This window comes from Fundulus heteroclitus, chromosome 21 (assembly GCF_011125445.2).
Source record: "Fundulus heteroclitus isolate FHET01 chromosome 21, MU-UCD_Fhet_4.1, whole genome shotgun sequence".
In the NCBI taxonomy this organism is placed as follows: Eukaryota; Metazoa; Chordata; class Actinopteri; order Cyprinodontiformes; family Fundulidae; genus Fundulus; species Fundulus heteroclitus.
Genome location: NC_046381.1, coordinates 36,908,636 through 36,936,603, shown reverse-complemented (window position 1 = coordinate 36,936,603; position 27,968 = coordinate 36,908,636). Strand labels below are relative to the sequence as shown.

The 27,968-nt window shown below is 42.2% G+C and overlaps 2 protein-coding genes across 2 annotated transcripts; both read right to left on the bottom strand.

The window, feature by feature from the left end:
• Positions 1-476: 476 nt before the first annotated feature.
• On the bottom strand, positions 477-13,536 carry dcaf11 (ddb1 and cul4 associated factor 11). The gene is made up of 15 exons (XM_012853378.3): positions 13,319-13,536; positions 12,761-13,018; positions 10,926-11,053; positions 10,578-10,696; positions 10,404-10,468; positions 10,148-10,248; positions 9,180-9,326; positions 8,672-8,726; positions 8,257-8,325; positions 8,009-8,066; positions 5,052-5,237; positions 4,748-4,901; positions 3,469-3,621; positions 3,260-3,366; positions 477-1,574 (listed from the first exon to the last, which is right to left on the bottom strand). The coding sequence occupies exons 2-15, from the start codon at positions 13,003-13,005 to the stop codon at positions 1,392-1,394; spliced, it is 1,770 nt and encodes a 589-aa protein (XP_012708832.2). The 5' UTR covers positions 13,006-13,018; positions 13,319-13,536; the 3' UTR covers positions 477-1,391.
• Positions 13,537-19,967: 6,431 nt separating this feature from the next.
• On the bottom strand, positions 19,968-26,512 carry thtpa (thiamine triphosphatase). Its single transcript, XM_012853375.3, has 4 exons — positions 26,372-26,512; positions 22,984-23,053; positions 22,372-22,860; positions 19,968-22,267 (listed from the first exon to the last, which is right to left on the bottom strand). The coding sequence occupies exons 2-4, from the start codon at positions 23,051-23,053 to the stop codon at positions 22,167-22,169; spliced, it is 660 nt and encodes a 219-aa protein (XP_012708829.2). The 5' UTR covers positions 26,372-26,512; the 3' UTR covers positions 19,968-22,166.
• Positions 26,513-27,968: the final 1,456 nt, after the last annotated feature.

The window sequence follows — 27,968 nt, the reverse complement described above, 5'->3', positions numbered from 1 at the left end:
AAACAGACCTGCAGCATTCGAGTCCTGTGTTTTTAGTTTGTCTCCACAGCAGACATCTCTCAGACGACATGCGTCCCACGTGATGAAAAGGCTTTTGTTTTTCTGTTTTATTAACATTTGACATGTGGACATGTATCAAGTTAATTTTTGAAATCCTCAAAGGTTTAATTAATTTCTGTTATTTCATTCAAAAACACATCACGTTTCAGATAATTAAAAAAAATATATTTTTTTCACATAAAGTTTGATTGGTTTGAGATGTTCTTCTTCCCAGAAATAGATGAAATCATAAAAAATACATTGTTTTTCCATTTACTCATGTTAATCTTGTTCCAGAGCTCAAATAAAAAAAAAAACAACTTAAGTGGGGCACATACTTTTTCCCCACAGCATTCAACAGTTTATTCAACTCTTTCAATCAATCTTCTCATATTTTGAAACATTACTGTATTCACTTTATATGCTTTTGTCGATTATTTTTTTTGTTTTGTTTTGTTTTTGTGGAGAAAACTAATTATGCGGGACATCACCTTTACAGCTTTAAGCTCCTCGCTCCTGCGCAGAACCGTGGAGAAACCCGTTTACCAGGAAACCAGGCGGCTTTTGTGATACAATTAAAGAAAAATCTCCTTTTATTGTCACTGTAAGAGAACTGCTTGAAAGTGAGAACTGAATGAGTTTTATAACCACCCGAAGGTCGCACACACAGATCAGAGCGTAAAGATATTTAACATCCCCTGTTCAGGTTTTTACCACAAGATCACACACCATCAAATCTTCGAGACATTTCACAGGTTTATACCGCCTAACGAAAAAAAATAAATCACTCTTGAAAAAGAAATCCTGATGAAGCATTTACTGATCCGCTTTCCAGCTGTGGGCGACACCTAAGAAGCCGTCTGGGACTAGCTGGTCACGTTGCAGAGCGGTGAAGAGAAAAGTCTACTAGCAGGGCTTTGGGCGTCTAGAGAATAAACATGAGGGCATAACCTGCGTTACTCGTGACAGCAAATTGAAAACCGATGCAAACGTCAGCACACGGGTATCTATCCGAGCTCCCTCCGATGCACGTTTCATTAAAATACTATACATGTATACAGAATCATCATCGTGATCATCATCATCGTTTTTTTCTCCCTTCGACATCCAACACGTCTACCTCTGTTGGACCTAACTTATCATTACATCTTAATGCTTCTCTAAACGGCAGCGTTTCTGCAGCACATCTGGAGTTCAGGCCGAGTCCGAACGCGCCGGCCTGTTCATTCAGCACGAGACAGAGGGAACAAAGATCCAAAGAGAAACAGGTGGGGGTGGGGGGTCATTTAGTCATTCCAAGACAATACTTCCCAGCCATTTTACACGAGTGATCGTTAATATCCAGCATCGACTTAAAAGGGTCCTGAAGATTGTCCCGGCCCGTCTGAGCTGCCGAGCTCCTTGCAGTCCCTGTTCCAGGGGCAGTCTCTGCCTTCATCTCTCGTCTTCTTCCACGTGTCAATCTCCTTCCTCTCCCGTTCTTCGTCCAGAGGATGGGTTTGTCTGTGCTCCCACAGCCGCACCCCTCCGTCCCACTGTGAACACAGCATCAACAACATCAACAACATCATTCATCATTTTTTTTTACATTTTTTACAAATGTATGTCATCAACATCCTTGCTGTTGGATTAACAAGCCTTCAACTTGTTCCCATTTAATTAATTTACAGCCACAAACTTTGATGTATCTCACTGAGCTTTTTAGTGAAGGACCAGGTCAAAGCACCACAGAAGTATCCGCTGGAAAGAGAATTACACTGCTAATAAAAATCTGAAAAGTGCAGCGTGTATTTCTGTTCAGCCCCCTTCACTAAATGAAATCTACAGTGACGGGTGACTAGCCGGTCAGAAATGCACAAAGCCGACTCAGGGCAGGCCAGTGAACGCAGCACGTCTAAGAACCAACAACAGCCTTCGGTGTGGACGTTTTGACTGAAGGAAACTCAAAGCACCCAGCGGCGTGCTTAAAAATGAAATCAGATGAAGATAACAAGCTGTGAGAAGCTGCTTAAAGGGAAACCGTCATTTCTGTGGAGGCATTGCAAACAGGAAGTCTGACATCAGCAGATAACAGGGGGGCTAAACGAGTCAAGCCAAACTGCTGTTTTGTTAAAGTCTGCAGGCTTTTGGAGACATTGGAGATATTTGGAGAGTTAATGAAATAGTCAGCATTCTCTAGGTGAGACACCCAGAAATGTATGTCTATATCTACTGATGCTAACCGCAGTAATCACCAAATTAAATAAAGATATCCAGAGTTTGTATGTCTTTTATATTCAAACTCTGGATATCTCTAATAGTTATTACATTTGCGTGTTTTTATGATTGTATGGATGCTTTCTTTATTTAATTCCAGTAAAAGCACTTTGTTACATTTAGTTGTATGAAAAATTGACCACAGGCATCTTAAATGTTGTCTCTCTTTCTAAATAATAGCAAACCCCAATGTGTGACTTTGCCGGCGTTTCCAATATAAAACATTAATGACTGTGGAAGGACAGCTAAAGAAACAACAATATGGCTAATAATTTTGGCTCTACAGGAAAAATGTGAAGCAGCTTTAATTAGCACCAGCCGGTCAAAGCTTTCCAAAAGCTTGAGCTGGAGAGCCGGCCACAGGTCGGTGCGTCGCCAGTGTGCTGAATGAAAACAAAGTTCTTTCAAAGATTTGCTTTTATTCATGAAATCAGCCGCTTATCAAAGGCTGGGTATAAAAAAGTCCATCTTTACCTCATAGCTAGATGAGAGGTGGCCTGACTTCTTAAAATGTATTTTAAACCTATTTATGAAAAACTGTTGAAACAGGAGCTGAATATGGCAGATTTTTTAATGAAGGTACCAACTTTATTGCCTACTTTTTACCTATTAAGAAAACTTGTAAACTATTAACAGCTGTGTAAACTCCATGATTATATCCAGAAAAAAACCCACAAATATCCAGATGATAAGTCTGAAATTTTAGCTTTAGGTGAGTGGCTGTAATATCCTTTTAATACTGTTATGCAACATAAATCCTCCTGTCTGGGGTGCCATCATTCAGATACGCTTGCTTCCTTAGTTTTAGTCTTAGTTTAGACGGAAAAGAGCTTTAACCTACTGAGAAATGGCAAGTTTGCCCGTCTTCCAAACTGTAAAGTATCCAAGTTAAGGCAGTTTTTGCAAAGGTTTAGGACTTGATGTGCAGGATGCCAGAGCCATGCCTGCCTGCCTCAGGACTCACAGAGCTGCTGATGATCTTGTCGTCGTACGGGTGCCAGCTGACGTCCCTCACACACGCGTCATGACCCGACAGTCTGGACACCACCTTCCCGCTCAGCACGTCGTAGACTGGACACACACAGCACATTCGAGCGACACGTCAGCCTGGCCGCTCTGTCTGCCTTCAAACAGGCGACGTTTTGCTGCGGCGCCGCACGGAACCACACTTACTGACGATTTTGCCCGTGGAGCAGCCGGAGTAGATGAACCTCTGCCCGGTGCTGAACTCCGGAGAGAACCGGCAGCGGATGAGCGTGTGCAGCACGCCGTGGCCGCGGTAGGTCATCACCGAGGTGTCGCCCGTCAGTTTGTGCCTCTTCAGGGCTGCGGGACGGAGAAAACGTCGAATACAGAAGAAACAGTTCAAAAACAGGACGAAGGTTTCCAAACCTCAATCAGGAAGTGTTTTTCCATTTAAACTTAACATAGTACACTCTTAAAATAATATGATATATATTATGTCATTAAAAATGTAATTTATTTCGGTAATTGACTTCAAATCATATAAAAAAGGATTCATTACACCTGCAGGCACCTTTGCCATGTGGTGCCACGCCACCCATCTTTCCACCCCATAAATACTTTTCTAGATCAGCACCTGGCAACCATCCAGTCCTTTTTCTCTTTTAGCACAGGTAAAAGGTTTCTGATGGCTCAACACATGGGGTCTGGTGGTTCTTGAAGCTCTGCCTCCAGCTAAAAATCCTCTCAGTGATGCTGTTCTCTCTTGTTGATCGCGCACATTTTTCTGCCAGCCTTTTTGTTTTTCCTTCCACTCCACTTTCCTTTGCTTGGATATAGCCCACTGTGCACAGCCAGCAATGCGTTTTTGTTGCCTATGCTGGTGAAGATTCTCAGTCATCCAGGTCATGGTCATTCCAAAAAAAGGTAAAAAACAAAACTGGACTTTTTTTCCGTAGTTGAAGACGTTTCGCTTCTTCTCCAGGAAGCAAAAAGTCTGGAGTAATGTGAAGTAACAAGCTTTATATTACTGCCTAACAAAGGCCTTGTAATGGCTTAGATAACATGCAAATTCAACAGAAACAGGTCCACCCCTTAGTAATGGGCGGTCGTTAAAGCCATAAAGCCAGCAGATTGGACCAAAACTGGTCCACTCCTCTGTAACGAGGAGTCGTTAGGGTCGTTATTGGCTTGGCTTTGTTGCCTACCTTCCTTGTGGGGGGTGTCACCGACACGTTATTCATGTAGGCCACGACGTCACAGTTCTGTGTTGACCATCTGTTTTTATTGCTTTATATGTAATTTCCTGATTAACTGAAGTCTGAGTTATCATAAACTGCAATCCACCCAAAATCAAACATATCACTGAGTGTAATGAATCTAGATAAAGTTTCCCATTTTTAACCAAATTCCTGAATTTAATTTACTCTGAGAAGACGTTCTGACTCCCTGCACTGACTCCTCCCGCCGCTGCCCGTCCCCTCCTCACCTCTCTGGGGAACCTGCTGCCAGCGGTAGTCCCAGTTCTGCTGGCTGACCACCACGCGGGAGGCGGCCAAGCCCTCGTTGGATGAGAATTTCCTGATGTCCCACAGCTTGATGGTCTGGTCCTTAGAGTTGCTGATGAGATAGCGGGCGTCGCCCTGCCACACAAAGCAGACCAAAGAGTCACAGCAGAAAAGCAACCGTACGAAAAAAAAACAAACCGCCTGAGCAGCTTAAATGATCTGGAGAGCTTTCTGATGACAGGAGGGTGGAACAGCTGCACCCCCCCCCCCCCACCCCACTCCCACCTTGCTGTGGATGAAGGTGATGCCGTCTCTGTGGCCGGCCAGCTGTCCGACGGGCTGCGGCTTGTCCTCTCGCAGCGTCCGTCTGTCCCACACCTTGCACAGAGCGTCGTCGCTGCCAGAGAAGAGCAGCTGGGACGAGCTGTCGGCGAACGCCACCGCGTTCACGTCGTCCTCGTGGGCTTCGATCTGAGGGAAGGGGGCCACGCCAACAGAAAGAGTCAGTGTTTCTGAGCCGAGTGTGGGCGAACACGAAGCGCAGACGCCCTAGATCAACGCTGAGCTACAAGCGGGGACGGATTACGAGAGAGAGAAAGGTAGAAAGACAGCGATGGGGCAGATGGGGAGGACAGCTACTGTCTGCTCCAGAGGGAAGCTGGAGGAGGAGGAGGGAGCCTGGCTCTTGCCCTGAGCTGGACTCTATGGAGCTGAACTGGACAGCAGGACTAAAGCGGCTTACTAAAGTCTTCATTCCTCCTGACTTTTTCATTTAAACTCAATCAGAATGCGTGAAGAGCAGCAATGTTTAAGTCTCTATTGGATTTAACTCCAGACTAACTAGTGCAGGACTGTGCCTTGATATAAACCTATCTGTTATATTCCTAAGACTAAAAGTAGCTCTGGGTGACGTCATTTTAGGAGAAATCTTTTTCTCAGAATTTCACCTCAGAAAGATAAAAGTTATTGACTAAGCGCCCAAGGCCTTCAGAGAGCTGCTAAAGTGAAAACATGTGAGGAGGACTGAAGCAGGGACGATGGTGGAAACAGAGCGAGCTGATTGGCTGATCCACCACAATATAGTACAGAGAGACTTCAATATTATTTACAGGCCGTAAAACGCTCTCAATAATAAACATTTTAACAGAATTAGAAAAAGTCGCAAACAAACATATACAGACTATATCATTGGACAAGATAAAGTCCAATGATATACAATCTACATACATAGAGGTTAGACGTTAAAGAGGTGAGGAAGTCTTTGCTGTATTGGACATGATGGTGTCAGTATCGTAAATGTTCATCTAGATGTTTGCCTGTGCGATGCCTTCTCCTCTCTGGCTTTTGCGTTTCTCCCTTTCCAGGCTGGGTGCGTAAAAGCAGAGAAAGAGGCGCATCGATCCACGGCAATGCGCTTTAAAGTCCTACTCTTGGCACCGTGATCGGGACCAATTTACCTTCCAACACTCCTCTATTCTCCTCCCAGAGCTGTGCGGACTGAGGCGCTGCTCCTCTGTCCAGTTACGTTTTCTCAACCTTTTTTTAATCCATCGTATGTCGGTCGTTTTGTCAAATCCAGCCGCTTCACACAAGCAGGCGATCACAATATAATGCTGACAGCTGAGTGCGCATTGATATCAAATAGATGACGTACAATGACCAGTATGGTGAGTAAACGTAACAAATCAAAACGATGATCAGGATGTAAATAAGGTGCGTTCAAACATTTTAATGCTGTGACAATTATCTAATTCAGCTAAGCTCCATCATCATGTCACACATTTCTCAATCCAGTCTCTTCACTGATTACATGGAGCGCATTTGGATGTTTGTTTTTGTTTGTTTCTTGTTTCAACCAATCACAGCTCTGCAAGACAGCGCCACACCTAGCAACGGGGTCAACCACACCTCCTCCCTAGGATAAAGACAGGAGCTCTCTGAGACACTCTGTTAACCTTTGTGAATACGGGTGCTGCTCTTTATATTCAGGGTTGTGTCTCAGGCCTTCTGCAGCCTCTAACAGGTCTTCTTTCAGGATTCTCATGCATTTAGCTCCACCCACCTTCCCATCAACTCTGGCCACCTTCCCTGTCCCTGCTTAAGAAAACATCCCCACAGGATGATGCTGCCACCGCCATGCTTCTGCTGGGCCCCCCTTTGGTCTGTAAGAAAGCTTTATCTGCTAAATGAAGGGGGTGTCAGTATCCTAAATGTCATCTTCCTTCCAAAAGCTGCACATCTAATCTAGTTCAAAGTCCCGGGGGAAGCATCTGTCTGCCTACTTTGGGAAGACGCGCTTGCAGCCCTCCTCGACTCCTATATCCTGCCCCCACACAGTCCCCCCCCCTTGGGATTGGCCTCTTTCAGGTCAGAGTGTGTGATTCTCTTCTGTGCCGGCTCTGCCAAGAACTGGTCTGCAGAGAAGCAATCCCTCCATCCTCTCATCCCCATCGGTGAGCTGCACATAAATGATCCGTGAGCAGCCTTTGTCACCATCAGCGGCGTCATCCATCTGCAGGGAAGGCGGCTCCTCTGTGTCCTCTGACATGTCGTAAATACGCCTGCCAATGCTTTTATCGGACAGAGGAGCAGCCCGTAGTTTACTGGCGGCTGCGTCGTCAATCATGGCGGAAACCGAGAGCACAGCGAAGTGTTCATTCCTCGGCACTTGTAGGAAGGAAACTTTACATGGAGAGTTGAGCGGCTGTCGGCACTGATGCAACCTTACTAAAGAGACACCTTTGAGCACGGAAGTTTACCCGTTTTTATCTGGGAAAAGAAGTCAAGTGGCTTGTCTTTGTGCTCTGGGTGTTTTTTTTTTTTCTTCTAAGCGGTGTCTCAGCTTGTTAGGCTTCAAACTGAGACACGCTGTTGTCCCTCCACCTTACCCAGCGTTGTGCAGGTGAAGCCAAAGGTGACCCTTTCTACTCTGTGGCTCAGGTCGTCTTCTGCTTTACGCTTATGCGGGAGCGCCGTCAGAAACCTTTATGCTAGCAGCGCCCAAGCTTTTTCATCCCTGCGGCCCCCGCTTTGGGGACCACTGCACTAAGAGGCGGATGCATTTCAGCCGCCGGTTTCACTTCTATACCAGTTTGCATGTACGTTCGTGTCTTTCTCCATTACCAGAGCACCTTCTGCTGAACGTTTGCCGCGTCCCCTACATGGCTCAAAACCTCTGAGCCGACACTTTTGCCCCCCCCCCCCCCCCCTTATTAGGTCTGACTAAGACGAGCTTCACTCACCTTCAACGTTCGTTTCTGCTGCTCAAGATCGAAAACGTAAAGGCAGCCGTCGTTTGCTCTGCGAACACAGACAGGCGTGGAAGCGTTACGCGCGATTTAGGTTTCCCCACTCATCAACGGCTGAAACGCACGACAGGCCGTCTGTCCGTCCAGACAAACGGAACAATGGCTCCGTTTGTCTGGAGAAAAGAGCTCCCAGAGCGGCCCGTCAGTCTCCGCTTTGGGACGCAGCGGCCAGTGGTACTCACCCGCCCAGAACCTCTTTGCCATCTGTTGACGCCGCCAGCGAGAACACGCAGAACCTCCGCTCATCTGGACTACAAAGCACACACACACACACACCATTATCACAAAGCACAGCAACCGAATCCCAGCCACCACTGCACAACAACCCAGAGCCAAAAACAGCTTTATGACGGCACTCATCCCCTCCCAGACGGTGTTGCTGCTACGAGCTGGAATGAATGAGCTCCACGTTCCACAGAGGGACAAAGACACACACACACACAGAGGAAGAAGAGGATGGATGCGGAGGGAGGACCAGTTCTGACAGCATCATTCATCCGGGTGGCAATGAAGGAGGAGTTGAGCGGGCCGGCCGGCGAGGAATGATAGATTACCTGCTCCGTAATGTTTTAAGTTACTATGAGGGGAAACACTAACTTGAGGTTCAGGGCGTTGTGGTTGTCAGAGTCTCCGTCTATACTGTACAAATGAACTGTGAGGGGGGGAGACACAGACAGAGAGAACACATGAGTCCTTCACATCGTTATGACAGATTCCTCAACATGCAAGGCCCAGCGAGGTTTAAAAAAAGGAAAATACAGCCAGGAGCTTACAAACTGGACAAGCTAGCTAGCTGAGCAGACAGCCTGGCTAACAAATATCAGCTTGTTCTACTTAGTTAACTTTTATACCAAGATGTTTCCTTAACTTTGGGTATCAAAATCAAAATACTAATACATTTATGTTTATGTATCTTTACAAAAATTGGCTGCCAAACTGGGATCAGTGCATCCCTGGTGGAACCACCCACAAAAACAAGAGGCGCATGATGACTAAAAATCAGGAAATGCATTCACTGCCGTATTACATTAGTCCAGTTATAATTAATACCCTGAAAACTGTCTCGCTGAATTTGATGGTAGATGACTGTTAAAACTGTCCTTACTGTAGTCAGACCAGCTGGAGTAGAGCACATGGCGGGCGTCGGGGGTGAAGCAGACGTCCAGCACGCTCCAGCCCACGTCGCGGGCCTTCACCTTCTGCAGCAGGTGGAAACGCCCCCTGGTGGTGTCGTACAGCCGGATGTTCTGGTCTACAAGGAAGAAACAGGTCAGACCCAAACATTTCCAGGCTTCGCTGTGTAAGGAGACGCGTCACTTTCTTCAGAGGCAGCAGTTTGCACACGTTTCCCCAGCACACGGTGGCATAGTTCCTGAACCGGTGTGATTTGGGTCGAAAATTTTGGCCTCACGACAGTTTGCCGGTACATTTTTTGTTCGTTCTTCCTGACAGAACCGGGGCAACCGGGTCAGGTTTGCCTGCAGATGTTCTACGGGACTGAGATAGGGACGGCGTGACATTTCAAAAAAAGGACTTTGTTGTTCTTTAGCCACTTTGGAAGCAATGTGGCGGCACGCTTAGGGTCACTGTCCATTTGAGAGACCCTCCCAAGCTCTGGAGGTGTCGCTTTAGTATCGCCACATGGCGCCGCTCCTTCTGTTTTGGGAAGACGTGTTTATTCTAGTTTCCTTCTTGTCAAGCTCATTAACACGAAAACAGGCAGACAATGCTTCCTTCTGCACGCCGCAAACATTAGGCTCCAATTATTTGTGAAAGACGAAAGACTCAGGACCCGGTTTAACTCTGACGTCTGCGTCAGGCTTCTTTTTCAGCGCCTGCAGCAGCACGTCAACAGTGAGGGTTTTTTTTTTAATGAGGAAAACAAATCAAATCAAATGAGCAGGGAGGAAGGTGGCGGCTCTATTGTTCGTTTCCAGAGCCGTAACCCAATAAAACAGAACTACGCACCATATGAGGAGATGTGAAACATCGCAAAAGTGGCTTTAAAGCAAGCGCTGCAAATGATTGTAGGATCTGATTCATATCCTCAGGGTTGGACGTCGCATTATTTACCTTGGCAGGCGGAGAGGAACATGTTGCCCTCGTCGCTGTAGACGCCACAGAAGGCTTTCTGCAGGTATGTATAACTGTGGGACACGTAGTTTGGCAGGAAACTGCAAGGAACCAGAGGGGTCAGAGCAGGGTCAGAGAAGTCCTCTTGGTGCGCAGCGCATAGAAATCCAATAATCCAGAATATTTTTCAAACCGATTCTCGGTGGCGTTCCTTCACGGCGACTTTGGAAACAGAAAGAAAGGGAGAGGTACTCACTGCGTGCGGATACGACTGCACTCTCCGTGGGAAAAGCTGGAGCCTCTGCACCTGCCTTGCTCTCTCTGGGCAGAAATCGGTTTAAAACGGTTAGACGGCTCTTAAACGCAGCCCGGCTGTATGATCACGCTGGAACGCGTCGGACTAGAGCAGGCGGATGCCGTGGGGTCTGACCTCGGTGAGCATGTGGGTGAAGCTGTGTCGGCCTTTCAAGGAGGACGAGGCAGTGGCCAGGAGGACCTGCGTTCGGATCTCACTGCGGTCCACTTCTTGTGTGTCGGGCTGGGTGTCCACTAGAAAGAAGTGGGTAGAAAGCGTAGAAAGTAAGTACGACGCTTTCTGGTTTTCCTGCAACTGTGTACTTGGAAGGAAACGCTGCTGCTTTTAGCACCGAGTCGTGTGTTTTTCAACTCTTTTACACTGAGGTAATTCACAGCTTTGGAGTCCAGGGCGACCTTTTCAGCGAACAGAGACAACCAGAGCAGGAATTCTGTGCGTCCCACACAGAGGGGCCAAAATTACCTGGCGGGGTGTAGCGGTTGCCCAGCCGCCCCTCCCAGGCGCCGTCACCCTCCTCATCAGAGTCAGAGTAGGACTGGACCAGCTGCAGCCCACTATCTTCATGGCCGTGGACCACTCTGACCTGGCCCCTGCACAAACAAACGCCACATCGTCAACATCCACGGGAGATGATGAAGTCCGAGCTGATGCACCAAAAATGACTTTTTTTTATTTTTTTAATAAATAGGAACTACATGTGGAACAGGCTTTAGATGGTCGTCTTTTAAGCCTCCAGATGTGAGCACGTCACCCCCGTCACGACTTCCCGCCGCTCAAAACCACGTTTGGTTTTTCTCCCACATCGCAGCAAAACTCTACTTTCCAGGCCACAAACTTTTAACCTCGATTTAGTCAGAGCAGTATTCAATAGTGTTGTGCCGATGACATTTTTTGGCCCCGATACCTGGCTGTGCAGTATTGGCCGATACTGATACCATTGGTTTGAAATTGATGTGTGTGTGTGTGTGTGTATATATGAAGAACTGCATACTACTTAGGGTAGTAGAACATTTTATTGCCTACCTGGAATGGGTGACAATAGTTAAATAAACTTTTGGCTCTCAAAAGGCCAAAATAGTGCAACATTCGTGAAATTATAACATGTATAATAGTAGTGCAACAGTAAGACAGTAAAATGACATTAATAATTGAATAATCTATTTTAAACCCTGAGTTTTGGCTCTCAAATGCCGAATTAGTGCAACTTTCATGAACTTATATAACATGTATAATACTAGTCGGGAGAGAGAAGGCTGCGTTCAAGTGACATACAAACATCAAAATGGTATTGGCCCTATTTGTTTGTACTTGCCGATACCGATACCATTTTAGTTCTGGATCGGAGCCCCGTCCGATACTGGTATCGGTGCAACACTAGTATTCAAACTTTTATGTTCATTTATTTTTCAGGAGTAGAAGAAAAATTAAATAATATCCTTTTGATGGAAAAATTTTGAAAAAGCATATTAACATTTGTGTCAGAACTTTTAGAATATAGCTACTCTGTCGTGATTAAAGTGCAGCGATTAAACCAAGTCATCACAGACACAAAGCCATGCCACGTGTAATTATGCCAGTAGTTTTAATTTCTAGAACAAGATTTAATCATTTTTTTTCTCCTACACCATGTAAACCACCAGTGAGAGAACACGGCAGTGCCAACATGTCCACCGCATTCGCAAAACAGAACTTTGACTTTCTTCTCAAAGTTCAGGCTCTTTCCAGAACGTTTCAACCACATTCTTGAAATCACATTTCAACTTTGTTTTGTTCCTAATGGAAAAGAGGACAAACAAACAAAAAAAACGCCGCCCAAACAAACCCAGCCAGACCCTGACGCTCCAAGCACACTTACCTTGTCATAAGGGACAGTTTTTCTACATTTAGCCACCTGCTGCCTCATGTCTGCAGCTCACAACCAGGAGACAACACCATGCGATGACGATTTCAGACCGATAAACTGATTTCTTACATCACCGTGTTGCACAAAGCAATGGAGGGGAAACAAGCCGCTTTTAAACATGGGAGGTACTGCAAATGTTAAGTTTCTAGTTTTGTTCTCCACTAACAGAGTCTGATGCATCTAGCATCCCTGCCAGCTTGATTCGTAGACATTATTCACATTATTCTTGTGCCCTGTGAGCCTGACTCAGTTGACCTACAAACATAATAACAGAAAGCAAACAATCGCAGCGTCTTTGTGTGACGGGGACGTTTTTAAAAGTCTGTGGGAGCTGCCAGGATCGCGTTAGTACCGCCTTTATAGAACATGTTGAACTGATCCCTGACCAGTTTACCTTCTCAGTAGGTAAGCCAGAACTTCAGCTAAGTCAACGTCCTCCTCGAAAGCTGACTGCGTGTCTCCCTGCTGCCTGTCAGCCGTCCTCCTGCCCTGGCTGCTGCTGCTGCTGCTGCTCCCGCTGCTGCTGCTCTGGTTCTGGTTCTGGTTCTGGTTCGGTTCTCCTGCTTCAGACTGATCTGCCGGGCTGCCGCTGGAAGAGCCCCTTCCACAAGACATCCCAGAACTGGACTGAGAGCCCATAGACTGAGACGGCCTGGCAAAGACAGAGAGTTGGGAGACGTATAGTTTCGGGTTTAATGAGCAGAGATCGGGCGAAGAAGACCGTGTTTGTTTGTTTTAGAGGAAACGAGGTGGAGGCGTTAGGTAATAATGCGAGGTTACATCTAGGAGCCCCTCTGACAGCGGATGAAACGATTGCATCGCTTTAACTCCTTCACGCCGAGCAAAAGACGCGTTCCGCTAAATAAAATCTATTTAACCGGGCGTGAGGTGTGGATAAAAGCGCTCCTGTTTAGAGGAGTTAGCCGGAGTTGCTAGCGACAACATTAGCTACCGATGGACAGTCCTGCTGACAGCTCGTCGGCCCAACTCCTGCTGCTCTCCGCGAGGACTCGTCGGCTATCTGGGTCGGGACTTCCAGCCCGGACCCCCGCGCTACGCTGGTTCTGACAGCAGCCCCGTGTTTGATCAGTGGACCAGCAGGGCCACTCGGTTGATCGCCATGTTGTTTACAAAAGTGTGAAGGGGGAAAAAAAAAAAAAAACTGCGCGTCACGTGACCCGCGCCGCTGTCGTCACCTGTCCTGAGAGCGAGCGCGACTAACCTTCACGTCTCCGCGGTGCTTCATGGGAAAAGTCCAAATATTTGCTGTCAAACCAGACTGATTCACGTCGTGCAGACTTCATTGCTGCCACATGGGGAATTTCTTACAAATTATATTTGTTCTGAAATATAAAAAAATGCATTTAGAGCGCCTAAGTATTCAAGCCACATGAATTTGTCAGATTATGTCACTTTACAACCTCCCACATTTCTGAATTGTATTGAGCTTCTACTTGACATACTGTGTTGTCCTCAATGCAGTATACAACTAGCTAAACTATTCCTTATAAATGAAGACGTGAGTCGTAGAAAGCTCTAGTTGCTCTTTACTGTGGCTCTTTTCTTCGTAGTACAAGGTCAGAGTGAAAACTGTAACAAGACAAATACAAGAATGACCGTTTAACTCTGTAACGGCAGCTTTCCTTGTGTAAATAAATCTAAATATAACGTTTCTAGCCACAAATTTATCAAAAGCTTTGTCATGTAAATAGTAGTTTTTAACATCAACTTACAAATGTAATTTGTAAGTTGGGGACAGACTCTTGCTGAAAACATGCACTTTCATTCTTTAGTCTATTTTTTCATTTGTCACATCATTGTCCTGGTACCACAGGAATCTCAGATAATTTCTGTGGTCCTCTCGCACCAAAAAGCAGTGGAATATCTGCTGTATGTCTGCCAAGACGGCAACCTTTTCCCTTTTCCTTACAGAACTGCATCAGGACTCTGAGCAGAGAATTGTTGAGGTCAGGGCCTGTAAGCGGTACATCATTGAGTGAAACACCCAAGTCTTTGGCAGTGGAGTCTAACACTACCCTAATTTGGCCTGGTTTTTGAGGGTGGTACACTCTAAAGGTTGGCAGGTACCAGCATTCACCGTCCTCTTCTTGTGCTGAAGCGACCTCTGCATGGTCATTCTCCAATATTTTCCCCATGAAAGCAACGTACTGCTGCTGCACCTCTGGCTTCTTTTTTCAAGCTTTGTTGGAGTGATGCAAAGCGTCTGACTGCTTGTTGTCGATTGTTAGACAAGCATTGTCTGGGATGCTTGAATGGGAGAGGAGCCACCCAGCTATTCCATTCATTTCTGTAGATCTCTTTGTCCAATAGTTTCAGAAAGATGTCATCTTCTATAGAAGGTGCTAGTTTTTGCTGTGTTCAGTGTGACTAAAAACCGTTTGGCCCAACGTTTCTTCCACAGACTTGCTAGTCTGTGAAATCCTGTCTCTCATCTCTTTTACTTGGTGAACCTTTTCTTAGATGTTCAAAGAAGTTTGTACAGGGTTCGAGTAGAGAGGGCCGGCCATTGTCGAGCACAGTTGTCTTGAAGGTGTTGACTTTTGGCTTATGTACTTTCCCCAAGCAGACTTCTCCAACCAGCACCCATCCTAGGTCTAAGCGTTGGGCAAAAGGGGCATTGTGAGGGCCACTGACTTGTTCCCTAACTTTGTGCACTCTTATTAAGCCTCTACCAAGTAAAAGAAGGATTTCAGCAGTTGGGTGATCATCTGGGATGTGCTCTTCTACCTTGACAAGATGAGAATGATGACGAGCTGCACTTGGGGTTGGGATTTCAGAGTTGTCAAGTATGTCGATTGCACTCAATGAGTGGTGGGAGGGGGATTGTGGCCTTTCCGTCGAGTGACTCGACCACAACGCCTTCAGCCCTACGCCCAGATGTTTCCACTATACCAGAGCATGTCTTCGGATAGTATGAGTATGCTTTGCACTCGATGTTAAACAGCTCAAAAAGGCTGGACCTTACTAGCGACTGATTACTTTGGTCATCTAGGATGACGTAGGCCCAGATAGCTTCGTCTGGGTGACCTTTAGGATATAGCTTCACAAGACATATCTTGGGACATGACCAGCCAATGTTTCCTATGCCACAGACCTCAGTGCAGTTTGAGTTAACAGCTTCAATGGTGCTGCTCTCTTCCTCCTCCCCACCGTTATGTGGTGGAGTTGAGGGAGCCTTGACTTGAGGTGCAGGTCCAGGGTGCATGGCGCAGTCCTGATAGGTACTATCACACTCCAAACACTTTACCGCATTCGTACAGGATGCAGTTAAGTGAGTAGTTGAGCCACAACATCTAAAGCAGATTCCTTTTTCTTTGAGAAAGGCCTTCCTTTCCTCCAACTTCTTGTCTCTGAAGGCTTTGCAGCGTTTGAGAGGATGTGGCTTGCCATGTATTGAACAACTTTTGTTCGGGTCACTGACTCCGTTGTTTATACTTGTTGGGGCTACATCCGTCTTGTGGACTGAAATTGGGTACTTTGTGCTTTAAAAGAAAGGTTTTTCAGACTTTGCAGGCGAGCCACTAGTACCTAGGATAGCAAAGCTAGGATCATTCCTTTTACGAGCTTCGTTGCACACAAACTTGCTGAAGAACTCAAATGGTGGAAATCTTCTTTGTGTTTTGAACCAGCCGAAATCCATTTTTCTTGAAGCCCATAGGGCAGTTTTGCAACTATGGGTTTGATGCCGCGTGCGGCACCATTTAGGAGAGAGCTTGGAGGTAGCCATCCTCCTTGGCGCACTGCACTGCCATTAACAAATCTGCTAGTTCCTGTAATTATGAAATTATCAACTTATGACGTTGCCTCTGTGACGTTTACAGTGATAAATTGATTGATTTTTTTGTCATTTTTGTGAACAGTTTAGCTGATGTTTGTTAAATGTGTCCCGCAACATCTTGTATCAATATATATTGATTGATCATATAAAGTCAAACAATGATGATTTCCTCTGCATTTTCTCTTGTACATTTTTGAGTTTATGCAAATACAAACAAGTTTATATCATTCAAAACGTGCCATTTCCAAACCAAAGGTATATTTTTGACAAATAAATGTGAAGGTCTGAGATCTACATTCTATACGTCCTACTTTGAAGCACCGTGCTGCTGCTGCTGCTGGGCTCCTAAACATCACCTTGATTTGCTTGTGCCTCAGGCTGGCTCTGCTTATACACAAAATAAATCCTTGGAATTTAAGAAAGATAAGGAAAATAAGTAAATGCTCTAAAAGATACAGCTAATATTTATATCTCATCAATTTAATATGCAATTTTAATTGAGATTTTCAACATAAATAAGATATAGCTCGAGCCAAACTGTCTACAATGCTTCTTACAAACTGAGGAAGGTTGACTGTTCATAACAATATTTGGTTAGCAAAGTCTCCATAAATTAACAAATATATTAAAGTTCTGTAGTGAGTTTATGTGAGTTATCACAGTTTTATGGGATAAAATTTTTGATTAATTGCTGCCTAGTAGCAGGACTTATATTTATATATCTGATGCATGCGCTTACCATACACAAGTCATGTGGAAGGCTTTTTGACCATTAAATATCAAATATCAAATATAAGCTATACATTCTTGTCAGTGTAAGTCTTTTACTGACTGTATGTATCCTTTGCATGCCACCACTTAAATTATTATATGAAAGTTGAACAACATTGACCTTTAAAATCACAAAAATAGTTTAATCTGGTAAGGTGAGAACAGTAGTCAAGAATATATAGATTAGAGCTGAAAATTAAATGGTAAGGGGTATAATAGCATATGAGCTGGTTTTATAGGTAAATGTAGAGGTTAGATTTAGATCAAATTAACCATTTAATACATAGAAACCAAATATTGCTTACTTGATCACAACATAAACTAATCCACAACGAAATCTAGACCAGACTGAACAAACTACTGAATTCCTGGGGGAAGACTGCCGCTACACCAGGGATAAACAGAGGGTTATGGTAAACCTTTAAAGAGGGTTTTGTGTGATTAACAAACACATTTGGTTACCAGGGGTTTGTTAAAGATCAGAAAACATCACCTGAATGGGTTTTTGCCTTAAGTCTGAAATTTGGAAGAAATGACTGCATAATTGTTTTGTTAATGGGTAACCTAAAAGCTACGGAGAAAGTTTCATCAACCACACTTGAGTGCTCAAGCTGCAAGGGCTCAGAAGTTGACAGGTTTAGGGAGGATGAATTTATCACAGAAATATCAGGGGTTTAGTCCATGTCAGTGATTATTGCATCTACAACTTCAACTCTCCTGTTCAGGTAAACATTTCAGGGTGTGGCCTGCCTCTTGCTCAATGGCTGTCAACATAGGCTCCAATAATGGATAAGTAGGTTTTCATGTGTTTTTTTTTCTTTTCTTTCCCCAGAGGTGTGCGTTTTCTTCTTCAGTGACTAGGATCTCGTAAGGCTATTGTTTTTATTTTTCACACTCTTTATGGCTGCAATTCTAATCCTAAATATACAGAAATTATAGACTTAGACTGAGATTTTTTCAGATCCATGCCAGGTTTTATAATAATCCCTTGGGCAACTAGTTTAGACTTGTAGAAATGGGTTTAACTCATTTTGTTTATTTAGTGCAATACCCTTTTATCTAGGAGTCTTTATTAATTAATCCTTATTTAGTTTGTGTTTCAAAAAGATATTTTTATCCATTGGTATCTATGCTGGCTTTAGTTTTCCTCTTGGCCCGATTTAAACCTTGTCTGGGAAACTTTGAGCATCAGGGTTTTTTGTTATATACAGTTACTCAATAACATAACATTTTAACACAGGTACCATACTGAAATTCATATTTTATATGTAAGAATTGTACCCAGAAAGTTAGATCAGTGTGATGTCAAAATTTTCAATGTTTATACCAAAAATTGGACATCTGTATGAATGTATGTATCCAGATGAACATATAAAAAAAGCAAACCCTATAAGTTGAGTTGGTTTCGCATGCATGTTCAATGGAAATAAGGATGTATGAAGGATAATAGATGGCTTGTTATTGAGGAGAAGCTGTATGGTCAACTGCTGAGGAGAAGGCGAGCTCATCGAGCTGCTTGAGTCTGGACACACAATTTACAGTGTGCTTGTACATTGAGGCTACAGACAACAGAGATGTTACCAGCGTGGTCTGGATCCTGCATGAAACTCCTACAACAGTGTTTTTTCCTTCTATTGTTTACCTACTGGATTAAAGAATGGATTATTTACAGCTATAAGTACACACACAACAAAAGAAGGCTGTGTTTTGTTTCTGAATCCAACTGGACTAACAGCTAACATTCAAGTGAAAACGTGCTGGGTCTGTAGGAAAACTGTGATGCTGAGTTGCTTTTCTAAGCTAAAACTGTAAAAAGTGATGTGTTGGGCACTGCCACATATTAGCAAGTACTGCAGTCGGTTACCATGGCAACTTTGATCGCAGGCTGATGGAGATGCATTGCTGACATGTTTTTTGTACATATGTGCACATTGAATTGTTTAAATTACTCACAAGCAACAATATATATATATATATATATATATATATATATATATATATATATATATATATATATATATATATATATATATATATTTTTTTTTTTAAATAAAAACAAAGACAAATTAACAAATGAGTCAGATTTTGTTAAAGAAAAAAGTAAGGAGCTATATGAGTCACTACTGGATCTGGGTCAGCCTTTCTTTGAAAAAAAAAAAAAAAGTTGCTTTACTTTTTGCCCAGTTTAATAAATGTCCAGTTTTTACACTGGGTGTCTCTAGAAATAAAAAAACAGACAAACATTGTGAGTAAAAGATGAATACTTTGTGTTGCAATTAGCATTTTATATATTTAGAAGATAGAACAGAATAATTCTTTTCTGAAAGTCTTCTTTTTCTGAAAGGCCTCATATCAGTGAAAACCTTTAAATTGTATACAGTATCAACTGCCTGTTCTGGGGGTAAAACTTTGAAAAAAATAAATTATAGTTGTGGTCGCGGGTCACACAAAGTCATTCAGTGGGCTTCAAATGGAGCCCAGGCCACACTTTGAACAACCCTGCTCTGCTTCTTCAATTCCCCCAGATAAGGGAAATGCAATTTTTGTTACAGTATACAGCAGCTTTTTAATCACATACGAAGGCATTGACAGGCATGACAAGGCATGACTTTTTTTATTATACAAGAAGCTTAGTCTTGTAGTTGAAGACAGATCTTGACTGAAATATTCCCCCCTCAAAACATGATTTTTCTGACTAACAAGTAACACTAACTGTAAAACTAATTGTGAATTGTTTAAAGTTTTTCTTTTACAGCAGTGGAGTGTATAAAAAGATCTGCAACCCTTGTTAACAGACATGGGTGTGTGATTTGACACCACAAAGGACATTGCCTTTTTAAACTGCATCATCAAGAGAGACTTCCTCCTTTTTAAATTGTTGCTTTGGTTAACCAAAAATAACCATCACACATCATTACTGTTCCCCATATGATGTACAACTATCATTGTAGTTTCTGTTCTCATTCTCACTGCATACTTGATGCATGTATCATGTATGTAGATGCATTTCATCTAAATATAAAGCAAACAGTTTTCAGGGACTGTTTATTTACCAGGAAAATACTTTCAGGGATGCAAACTGAAATTCATTTTGCAGAGTTGCATATGTAATCCTTTATAATTTGATACATTGTATACTGTATTTTTTTTAAAACTCCTGTTTATATTTAGGGCAGACATTTTTGTTTCGATATTTGATGTGTAACAATAAAATATATATTTAGTGGGCAAATATATATTGCCCACTAAAATGCAGCAGTTTAATTTGAATATGTGTATGCAGTGGGGTGGGCAGGATCCCATATGTAAAGGGTACATATTTTTCAGTTCTTTTTCACATTGAAGTCATTCAGTTTTTGTCTATACAAAGTGGAACTGCAATGCTTTGGTCTGAATTGCTCGTTAGTTTACCCCCACATTCCCCCTTTTTACCCTTTTTCTGAGTAGCGTCTGAGAGCAACTTGTCTTGGTGCTGTCTCTTTAAATCTTTGAAAGAAGCACTTCACACCCCACCCGCAGTATGCTGAGGGTGGGCTGCATTACAACTACAAAATCACTCAGAGATTGAAGTGGTAGATTCACGATTGATATATTTTTATCTACTGATAAAAATATATCAATATAATATGACAAAAAGAATATAGCTATCTACGCAGCACCTGGGCAGACTAAATGCAATTCTTCTGCACACCTAGAGACTCCAAATACACAACAAAATGTATTTAAAGACTAAAGTGGATTCTTTGCATGATATGTCCCTTTTAAGAAATTAATTATCTCAGCAAAATCAGAGGGGATACTGCATTGCATGCCAAAAAATTCTTATAAAACAGTTATGACCGCCTTATTTTTATTTATTTTATTTCTACTTTGAACAATTATATTATTCTCTTTCAATGTTTATTTATTTTAAATGATTCATTCCTTTTGTTCAGCACTTTTGTCAATGCCCGCTATTTTTATAGTTGGCCTGGCTAGGCTAAAGTTAACTCTGTTTCTCTGAAGTATAAATAAAAGACAGAGCCCAGGTTGTCTATGCAACTCTACAAAATGGGCAAAGACAAAGAAACATCCCATTCACGTCAAGCAGATGTGTCAATCTCCAAAAATCAACAAATTGGTGTTAGACGGTAGGTCCTCACCTAAATTTGCCCATATCCACAGTGAAGGGGGTAATTTAAGTTTTAGCAGACAAGAATTAAGCATCATCTCCATAGCAACCACCATCTACTTAAGAAGTGACTGTTTAGGGAGCATGTCCGGAAAAGTCCTACTATGGTATCAGGCTTATGACAAACTTTTTGGCAACGAACCCTCCCCCCAGGTAGACACGGTGTGAAACAAAGGATGAATATTTGCAAAAACGCATGCAGGCAGCGTTAACCCTAATAGAAGCTCTGGGATGCTGTGGGCCTGTTTCTCTTCCAAAGGCTCAGGGAAGCTGTGCCTTCAGCATCATGAACACTTTTTGAGGAATCAGGAGAATGAGAGCTTTAAGGTTATATCTTTGGGGTCATCAGCGTCCAGAACAGGCCATTACCATATTAAAGCTTTCATACACATATTTACCAAGGGTGCAAATAATTGAAGAGGGAGCAGCAGAAAAATAAAAAGCAACTGAGTGGCATTAACATGAACTTGATTATCAGAAAATTACCCAGTTTTTATTAGTCCAGATGTAGAAACATCACTTGCATGGACTGTAGAGAAGCAGGTTGCTGCAGACGGCAATGAAATGGACAGATTTAAAGAAAAAATAAGTTAAACAGCAATAAAGAGATAAGAATTTGTTATTTAATATGTACTGTGCTATTGTTACAGGAGTGTTTTGGAGAGAATGATCATAGTAACCAGCTCTACATCAAGATTCACTCATTAGTAGTCAGTAGTAACTAACCATCCACAGTAGTAGGCATGTTATCTCCAATTGACAGACAAAAATAAATTAGCCTTTGTAGAGCTACAAGTAGTTCACACAGTGCTGTCACTGGCTATGACATTTACAATAACTTACATCTGGAGCTACTCCTGTTTTATGAAAGCTGAGAATCAGCTTCATTTACAGCATTTCTGCAACTACAAGAATCAAGAGACTTTATTGTCATTGTGAGACTATAACAAAAATGTAGCATTTTGATACAATTCCCTTTTTATCTAAAAATGACACGACTGTAAGATAAGATTAAGAACAGGGAAGAACTCTTAGGATCGGTGGTACTGTACAGTGTTTCTACAAGACATGTGCACTCAGCAGTATTGCATATTGCTCTGGACGATATCTTTCAAGGTAAACGGTCATTTTTCCTGCAACTCGCCTCTCTTCATTCAGACCTGAGTGAAAAACAGAAGAGAGAAACTTCATTGCATCAGAGAAAAGTGGTGTTACAGAAGCCGAGCAGGGCACACAGCGGGTAGTCGGATAGCTTTGGGCTCACCCAGCCTCTGAGCGGTGTGTCTGATCTTCTCTTTTGCAGACTGCATGTTTCCCCCCTCTGGTACGAGGACCTCTATCTCCCCCACATGGTAGCCAAAGTCAGCTTGGTCCAGATCTATCTGCACCCCCTCCTCTCCTTTCAAAGTGAATGACCTCCGTGTTGTAGTAAACTCTGCGAAGCAGCACAGACCCAACTCGCTTAGCCAGGAGTCGTCTTCGGCAGAGGGGGTCGTCTCCTTCTCCCCTTCCTCGCCACTGTCTTTTATTAGCGCCTTCACCCTCTGGTAGATTTCGGGCAGATTGGTGATCTCCTTATACTGAGTACACAGAGACCGCTCTCCTCCTGGCTCCGCAGTCCCACTGAATGTCGCCGTCGGACACTTGAGCTCCCAGGATTGTTTCCGGCGGCGCAGCCACGTGTCTTGTAAAGTCAGTTTAAAATCTGCTGTGTCAAAGTACTGATCCTGAAATTGTTTCTGGCCGACACAGACTGCAGAAACAAATATAAAAGTTAAAACTGTGCCTGGAATCACTGTAGGTGCGAGTTAGTTGGGAAATCTGCTGTGAGCTGATCACAATATGCTCATATAGACAAAGCATTTTGAATACTTACCACCAATGTCCTCGATTGCTTTCAGGGTGTCAGAGTCGAATAAAAACTTTTGTTCCACTTCCACACTCATCTGAAATAACACAGCAACGTCAGCCTAAAGACGGTTACTAATAATCTCAAATGCCTGTAGACTTTAACACCGAACAACAACGCAGTAATAATAGGAAAATGTTTTTTGTTTTGTTTTTGCTACAACATTCTTGTCTTGGGGAACATATAAATGTCATCTATGCATGTTTTTTTTTTCCACGGAATCCGCATGTTATTCCTGCAGAAACGTTGATCTGACTACCTTCGAGCGGCAGTTCCCCTTTTAGCAAAACATGCGTCTGCTTTTAACTTTGCAACAATACAGGGGCAGTAGGTGTGCCCTTTCAGAAACTTGATGTCACATTACCAGATGACATTTCACAATGGAATCAATTCAATGGCTGATGCCACATGCAAGAAGGCCTGGCAGCTGTCCAAGCATTTATCTCTAACACGGTGAAAACGTTACACTGGAAATCTAGGCACAAGTTGTACTTCATAAAAAAGGTCATTCTGAACCTTTTTTTTTTTTGTTCTGGGTATGCTCTTCTTTTAAACTCTTCTTCACAGCATTTCTGCTCCTGTATCCATCCTCAAATTTTCAATCCTTTGAAGAAACGTGCTTTGGTTAAATACCACCAAAACAAAGACATCTGTATACCTCAAATTTAATAATGCTCCTTTTTTAACTGAATATCCAACGTCTTATGTGTCATGATGGAGATCAGGCAACATGTACAGTACCTTGCAAAAGTATCTATACCCTTCATGTTACAATCACCAACTAAAATATATTTGGCCAGGATGTTATGACGCACCGACACAAAGCAAGGCGTAATTATGAATAAAAAAGGAAAACGATACATAATGTTCAACATCTTTAACGGATAAAAACCTGAAAAATGTGTCATGCCTTTGGATTTGAGACCCTTTATTCTGAAACATAAATAAAGATAATTCAACATCAATTTCCTTCAAAGGTAAATATATCTATTGTGTAAAAGCTTCAGACAGTGAAAAACAGCATAATTAAAATTAAATGTCACAACAGACATTTCACGGAGATAATTGTGAATCTGTTTAAATCAGGGTTGGATTACAGAACTAGAACCCAGGTTTTAAACATTTCATAGAGCCTAAGTCATTGTCAAGCAAAAGGTAAGCGTATCGCACAACGACTATCCTAAGATAGTCGTTGTGTTCGGGCAAGGGTAGCAGTAATAAGTAGAGCAACCAAGAAGCCCATGGTAACCTTGGAGCAGCTGCAGAGATCTGCAGCTGAGATGATATAATCTGGTGACAGGACAAGAAAAATCTGGCCTTTATTAATGTGTGGGTAGAAGGTAGTAAACGGTAAAAGAAATTCCTAATAGGTCTAAATTGCAATGTGTCACAGGCCGTGTAAGGTTCACAGGGTACATGTGGAAGACGGTGCTCTGGTCAGATGAAGGCTAAATGTTACCTTTTTGCCTACAGGCAAAGCATTTTTGATCATGGGTTAGAATGGCCATTTCAACAAAATCTGTGGGAGGACTTGGAAACTGACATTGAAAGACACTTTTGATACAACCTTACCAGTGACGTGCAGTCAGGGGAGGAAAGTGAGGCCAGGCCTCACTTGTCATCATGAAAAAAAAGAAAATATATAATAATGATAACATAATATAAATTATGATTCACTCGGTCATTTGTAATAAAAGTTCTTTTTTATCTAATTTCCTCATTTTTTATCATATTCTCTTTAAAATCGCAGACTTTTCTCAATTTTCCATGTAAATTCTTGGTGGCGCTTGATAGCGAAGCCGGTGAGGCCGCAGCGAGCTTGGCCTCCCCTGGGATTGCGCAATCCCATGTTAACTGCGCTGGCTTCTATTCTGTGAATGCATCTTCCTGTCTCTAGATCATAAATTCAATTGTTCAAACAGTTATGAACTGATTTTCCACAATTTAATATATGTGGATAACAAATTGTGTTTTGGTCATCAAACTGTGTGCAGGTAACATGTTTTCGTGCTGCTGCGCAAACATAAATGGCAAAGAACTGGTTGTAGGTGAGGCCGGCAGTTCCTTGGCCTCTCGGCAGGGGGCGCTCAAGGAGCACCGCTCCTGATCCTAAAACTGTAGAGTGACAGCAAGTTATGGATGTATTATTAGCGAGTTATGCTAAACAAGTAAAGCACTAAAAAGACTCTAAACATACAGCGGAACAGGACTGATAAAGGAAGGCTTTCCTCCCTGGCAGTGAGCTCCATTGAGACTGAGAGACTTTTAAAACTGAAGAAGATAAAAAGAACTTTTACCGGAAGTTTTTTGTTCAGAAAGAGCGCTGCATGAACTTCATTTATAAGTAGAGGTAAGACAGCGATAATTATTCATGTTTTGTTTTTGTAATGAAATGTGCAGAATGTGTGTTACAGTTTTAGAATGTGTTACAAATGCAGAAATCCATCATAACTCATAAACTGTTACCAATCAAATGACAAATAATTTAGTTTTTTTTTTCATCAAAGAATCAATATTTTTTCCATGTCTCTTGGCGAATTGATTCGGCTGAATCAGTCTCCTTCAGCACTTTGCAATGAGTCTACTCTGTAGAGTGTATATATTTGTAAATCTGACTCTGATGACGTCAGTGCCTCACCAGCTATGAACCCTACCGCACGTCACTAGACCTTACTGAGCCTGAACTAACTTTGAAAAGAAAATTGGGCCTAAATCTCAGTCTCTGTATGTGCAAAGCCGGTAAAAAAAAGCCACCCTAAAAGACAGGTGCCTCCACAAATGAGTACCCTAGGAATCATGAGTACAAATGCATGCCGCACTTTCCAGATTTTCATTTGCAAACATTTTGAAAACCGTGTCTCATTTTTCTTCCAGAACTCTGCACCGCTACATGTTGGGTCACATAAAACCCCAATAAGATACTTTGACTTTGGTGGCTTTAACATGGCCAAATGTAAAATATTTCCAGGGGTATGGATAGTTTTGGAAAACAGGATTCATTTTGTGGCGAACCGAGTAAATCTGGACTAAAACTACATTTTATAAAAATATATATATATATATATATATATATCTAAGCACCATTTTGTATAACCTGAGTTCATGATAACATACCAAGTATTTTACTTTACGAATGTTTAAGAAAAAGCATAATTTGAACCAAGCATACATAGTATTTAACTTGGCTGGTCAGCAGAAAAACCTGTGTTTATAGCCCACCCCCTTTAGGAATGCAGTCATTCTGTTGAGGTAGTAATTAGTGTAAAAGAAAACACCTGTCTCACGAACCGACCGCAATGCTGCTAGAAAGACGGTGCAAAACACAAGAGAGCTGTAAATGTTCACTCTCACATACCTTTTACAGGTGAGGGCCCTTCAATTCGGGTTGTTCTTCTAAAAACCCGAGCGTCACGTCCAATTAGGAAGCGCAGACCAGTCGGTGAAATCTATTTTTGAACAGGCGCATAGAGGGACACCTATGCGGGTGTTCAGGCTGGTCAGCGGCCGCTTTGGCAGCGCAGGGGCGCACAGATGGTGCAGCTTTAATCCCCACCGCTTCATAAATATTTATTCCGCACACTCGACTGGCTGATGTGCGCCACACCTATCATTTGATTGAAAACATGTCATAATTCACGCGGGCGGCGCTGAGCAGTGTCTCTGCAGCCTTAGCTCCATTATTCAGCTTTAATTAACTCGTCTGAATGTGTGTGTGACGATCCAAGTTGGCAGAATGGGGGCTCATTTATAATTCACCTTTAAAGTGAGAACGGGGAAGGGTTTCATATTAAAGGGCATTCCGTCTATTTTAATCATCAACATGTTTTTATTTCTTTGATAGCTGTTAACAGGGACATGAATCTATCGGACTATTTGTTCTTATGGTAATTGAATTGGCCATTAAAACACTTCCTGATATATAACTAATTGGTGGTATCTGTGGAGTTACATAAGAGATTTTAAACTCAATATGGAAGGCCAAAGATGCCTTAGACAAATAAATGAATCCTAAAATAATTCTTTACAAATAAGAAAATACTATAAATTCAAAAGGTGCACATGGCATAAACGTACCTGTAATTATAAGAAATGTGCCAAATAATATTATTGTTATTATTATTGTTATTATTATTATCATTATTATTATTATTATTATTATTATTAGTAGTAGTAGTAGTAGTAGTAGTAGTAGTAGTAGTAGTAGCATAAAATACTTAGAACAAACTACAATTTTAAACATATTTAATCTTTTGTATTAAATAAAAACATTAATAGAAATAGCTCATAGTAAAATAATGAATTATAGAACTTGTTCATTAGACTTTTAGGATTCACATTGTGTTAAAGGCATATTTAATTATTTCAGTATTTAATTATTTTTGTACTGTGAAGAAATGCACAGTGAAACAATTTATTAAATAGACTCTAACATCAGAATGGTTAGCCTACCTACACCATTACTATATATTTCAGACTTGACTGATGCATTTCTTTAATTTCCTAACTTGATTAGGGTCAATATGCAGGCATGATAATTTTACAGACGTTTTATTTCATACTATTAATGTCTTAAAGACACTGAAGAATAGATGTTGCATTAGCATCAAAGATCAAAACTGATCCTCACCACCATAGAAAAAGTTTGTGCGCAAAAAGCTGTGCTAAACTAAACTTAATCTGCATTTAATACAAGTTTAAATGAGTTTCACAACCATACCCTAATTAATAATCTGTGACGTCACAAAAAAAGCTCACATGGACACAGTTTGGTTATTATAAATATGATTACATAAAATTTAATTTGGTTATGTTTTAGATCTCAATTAATTTACACACATTTGGTGCATTGTATGTATCTATACTTTATATCGGCACCCCGGTTGTACTTGTGTTTTTATATATACTGTTCATTTTGGTCTAATTGGTTATCATTTAGAATCTTTATTGTCATG

What these genes read in the sequence shown, in the direction of transcription:
- thtpa (XM_012853375.3), bottom strand. Translation starts at nt 23,053, where the DNA reads ATGAGTGTGGAAGTGGAACAAAAGTTTTTATTCGACTCTGACACCCTG. An exon ending in AGCAATCGAGGACATTGGTG is followed by an intron (nt 22,861 to 22,983) that starts GTAAGTATTCAA and finishes TTGTTTCTGCAG; the next exon opens with TCTGTGTCGGCCAGAAACAA. An exon ending in ACACACCGCTCAGAGGCTGG is followed by an intron (nt 22,268 to 22,371) that starts GTGAGCCCAAAG and finishes TTTTTCACTCAG; the next exon opens with GTCTGAATGAAGAGAGGCGA.
- dcaf11 (XM_012853378.3), bottom strand. Translation starts at nt 13,005, where the DNA reads ATGGGCTCTCAGTCCAGTTCTGGGATGTCTTGTGGAAGGGGCTCTTCC. An exon ending in AGCAGAAACGAACGTTGAAG is followed by an intron (nt 5,238 to 8,008) that starts GTGAGTGAAGCT and finishes CCCTTCCCTCAG; the next exon opens with ATCGAAGCCCACGAGGACGA. An exon ending in CTCCACGGGCAAAATCGTCA is followed by an intron (nt 3,367 to 3,468) that starts GTAAGTGTGGTT and finishes GTGTGTGTCCAG; the next exon opens with TCTACGACGTGCTGAGCGGG.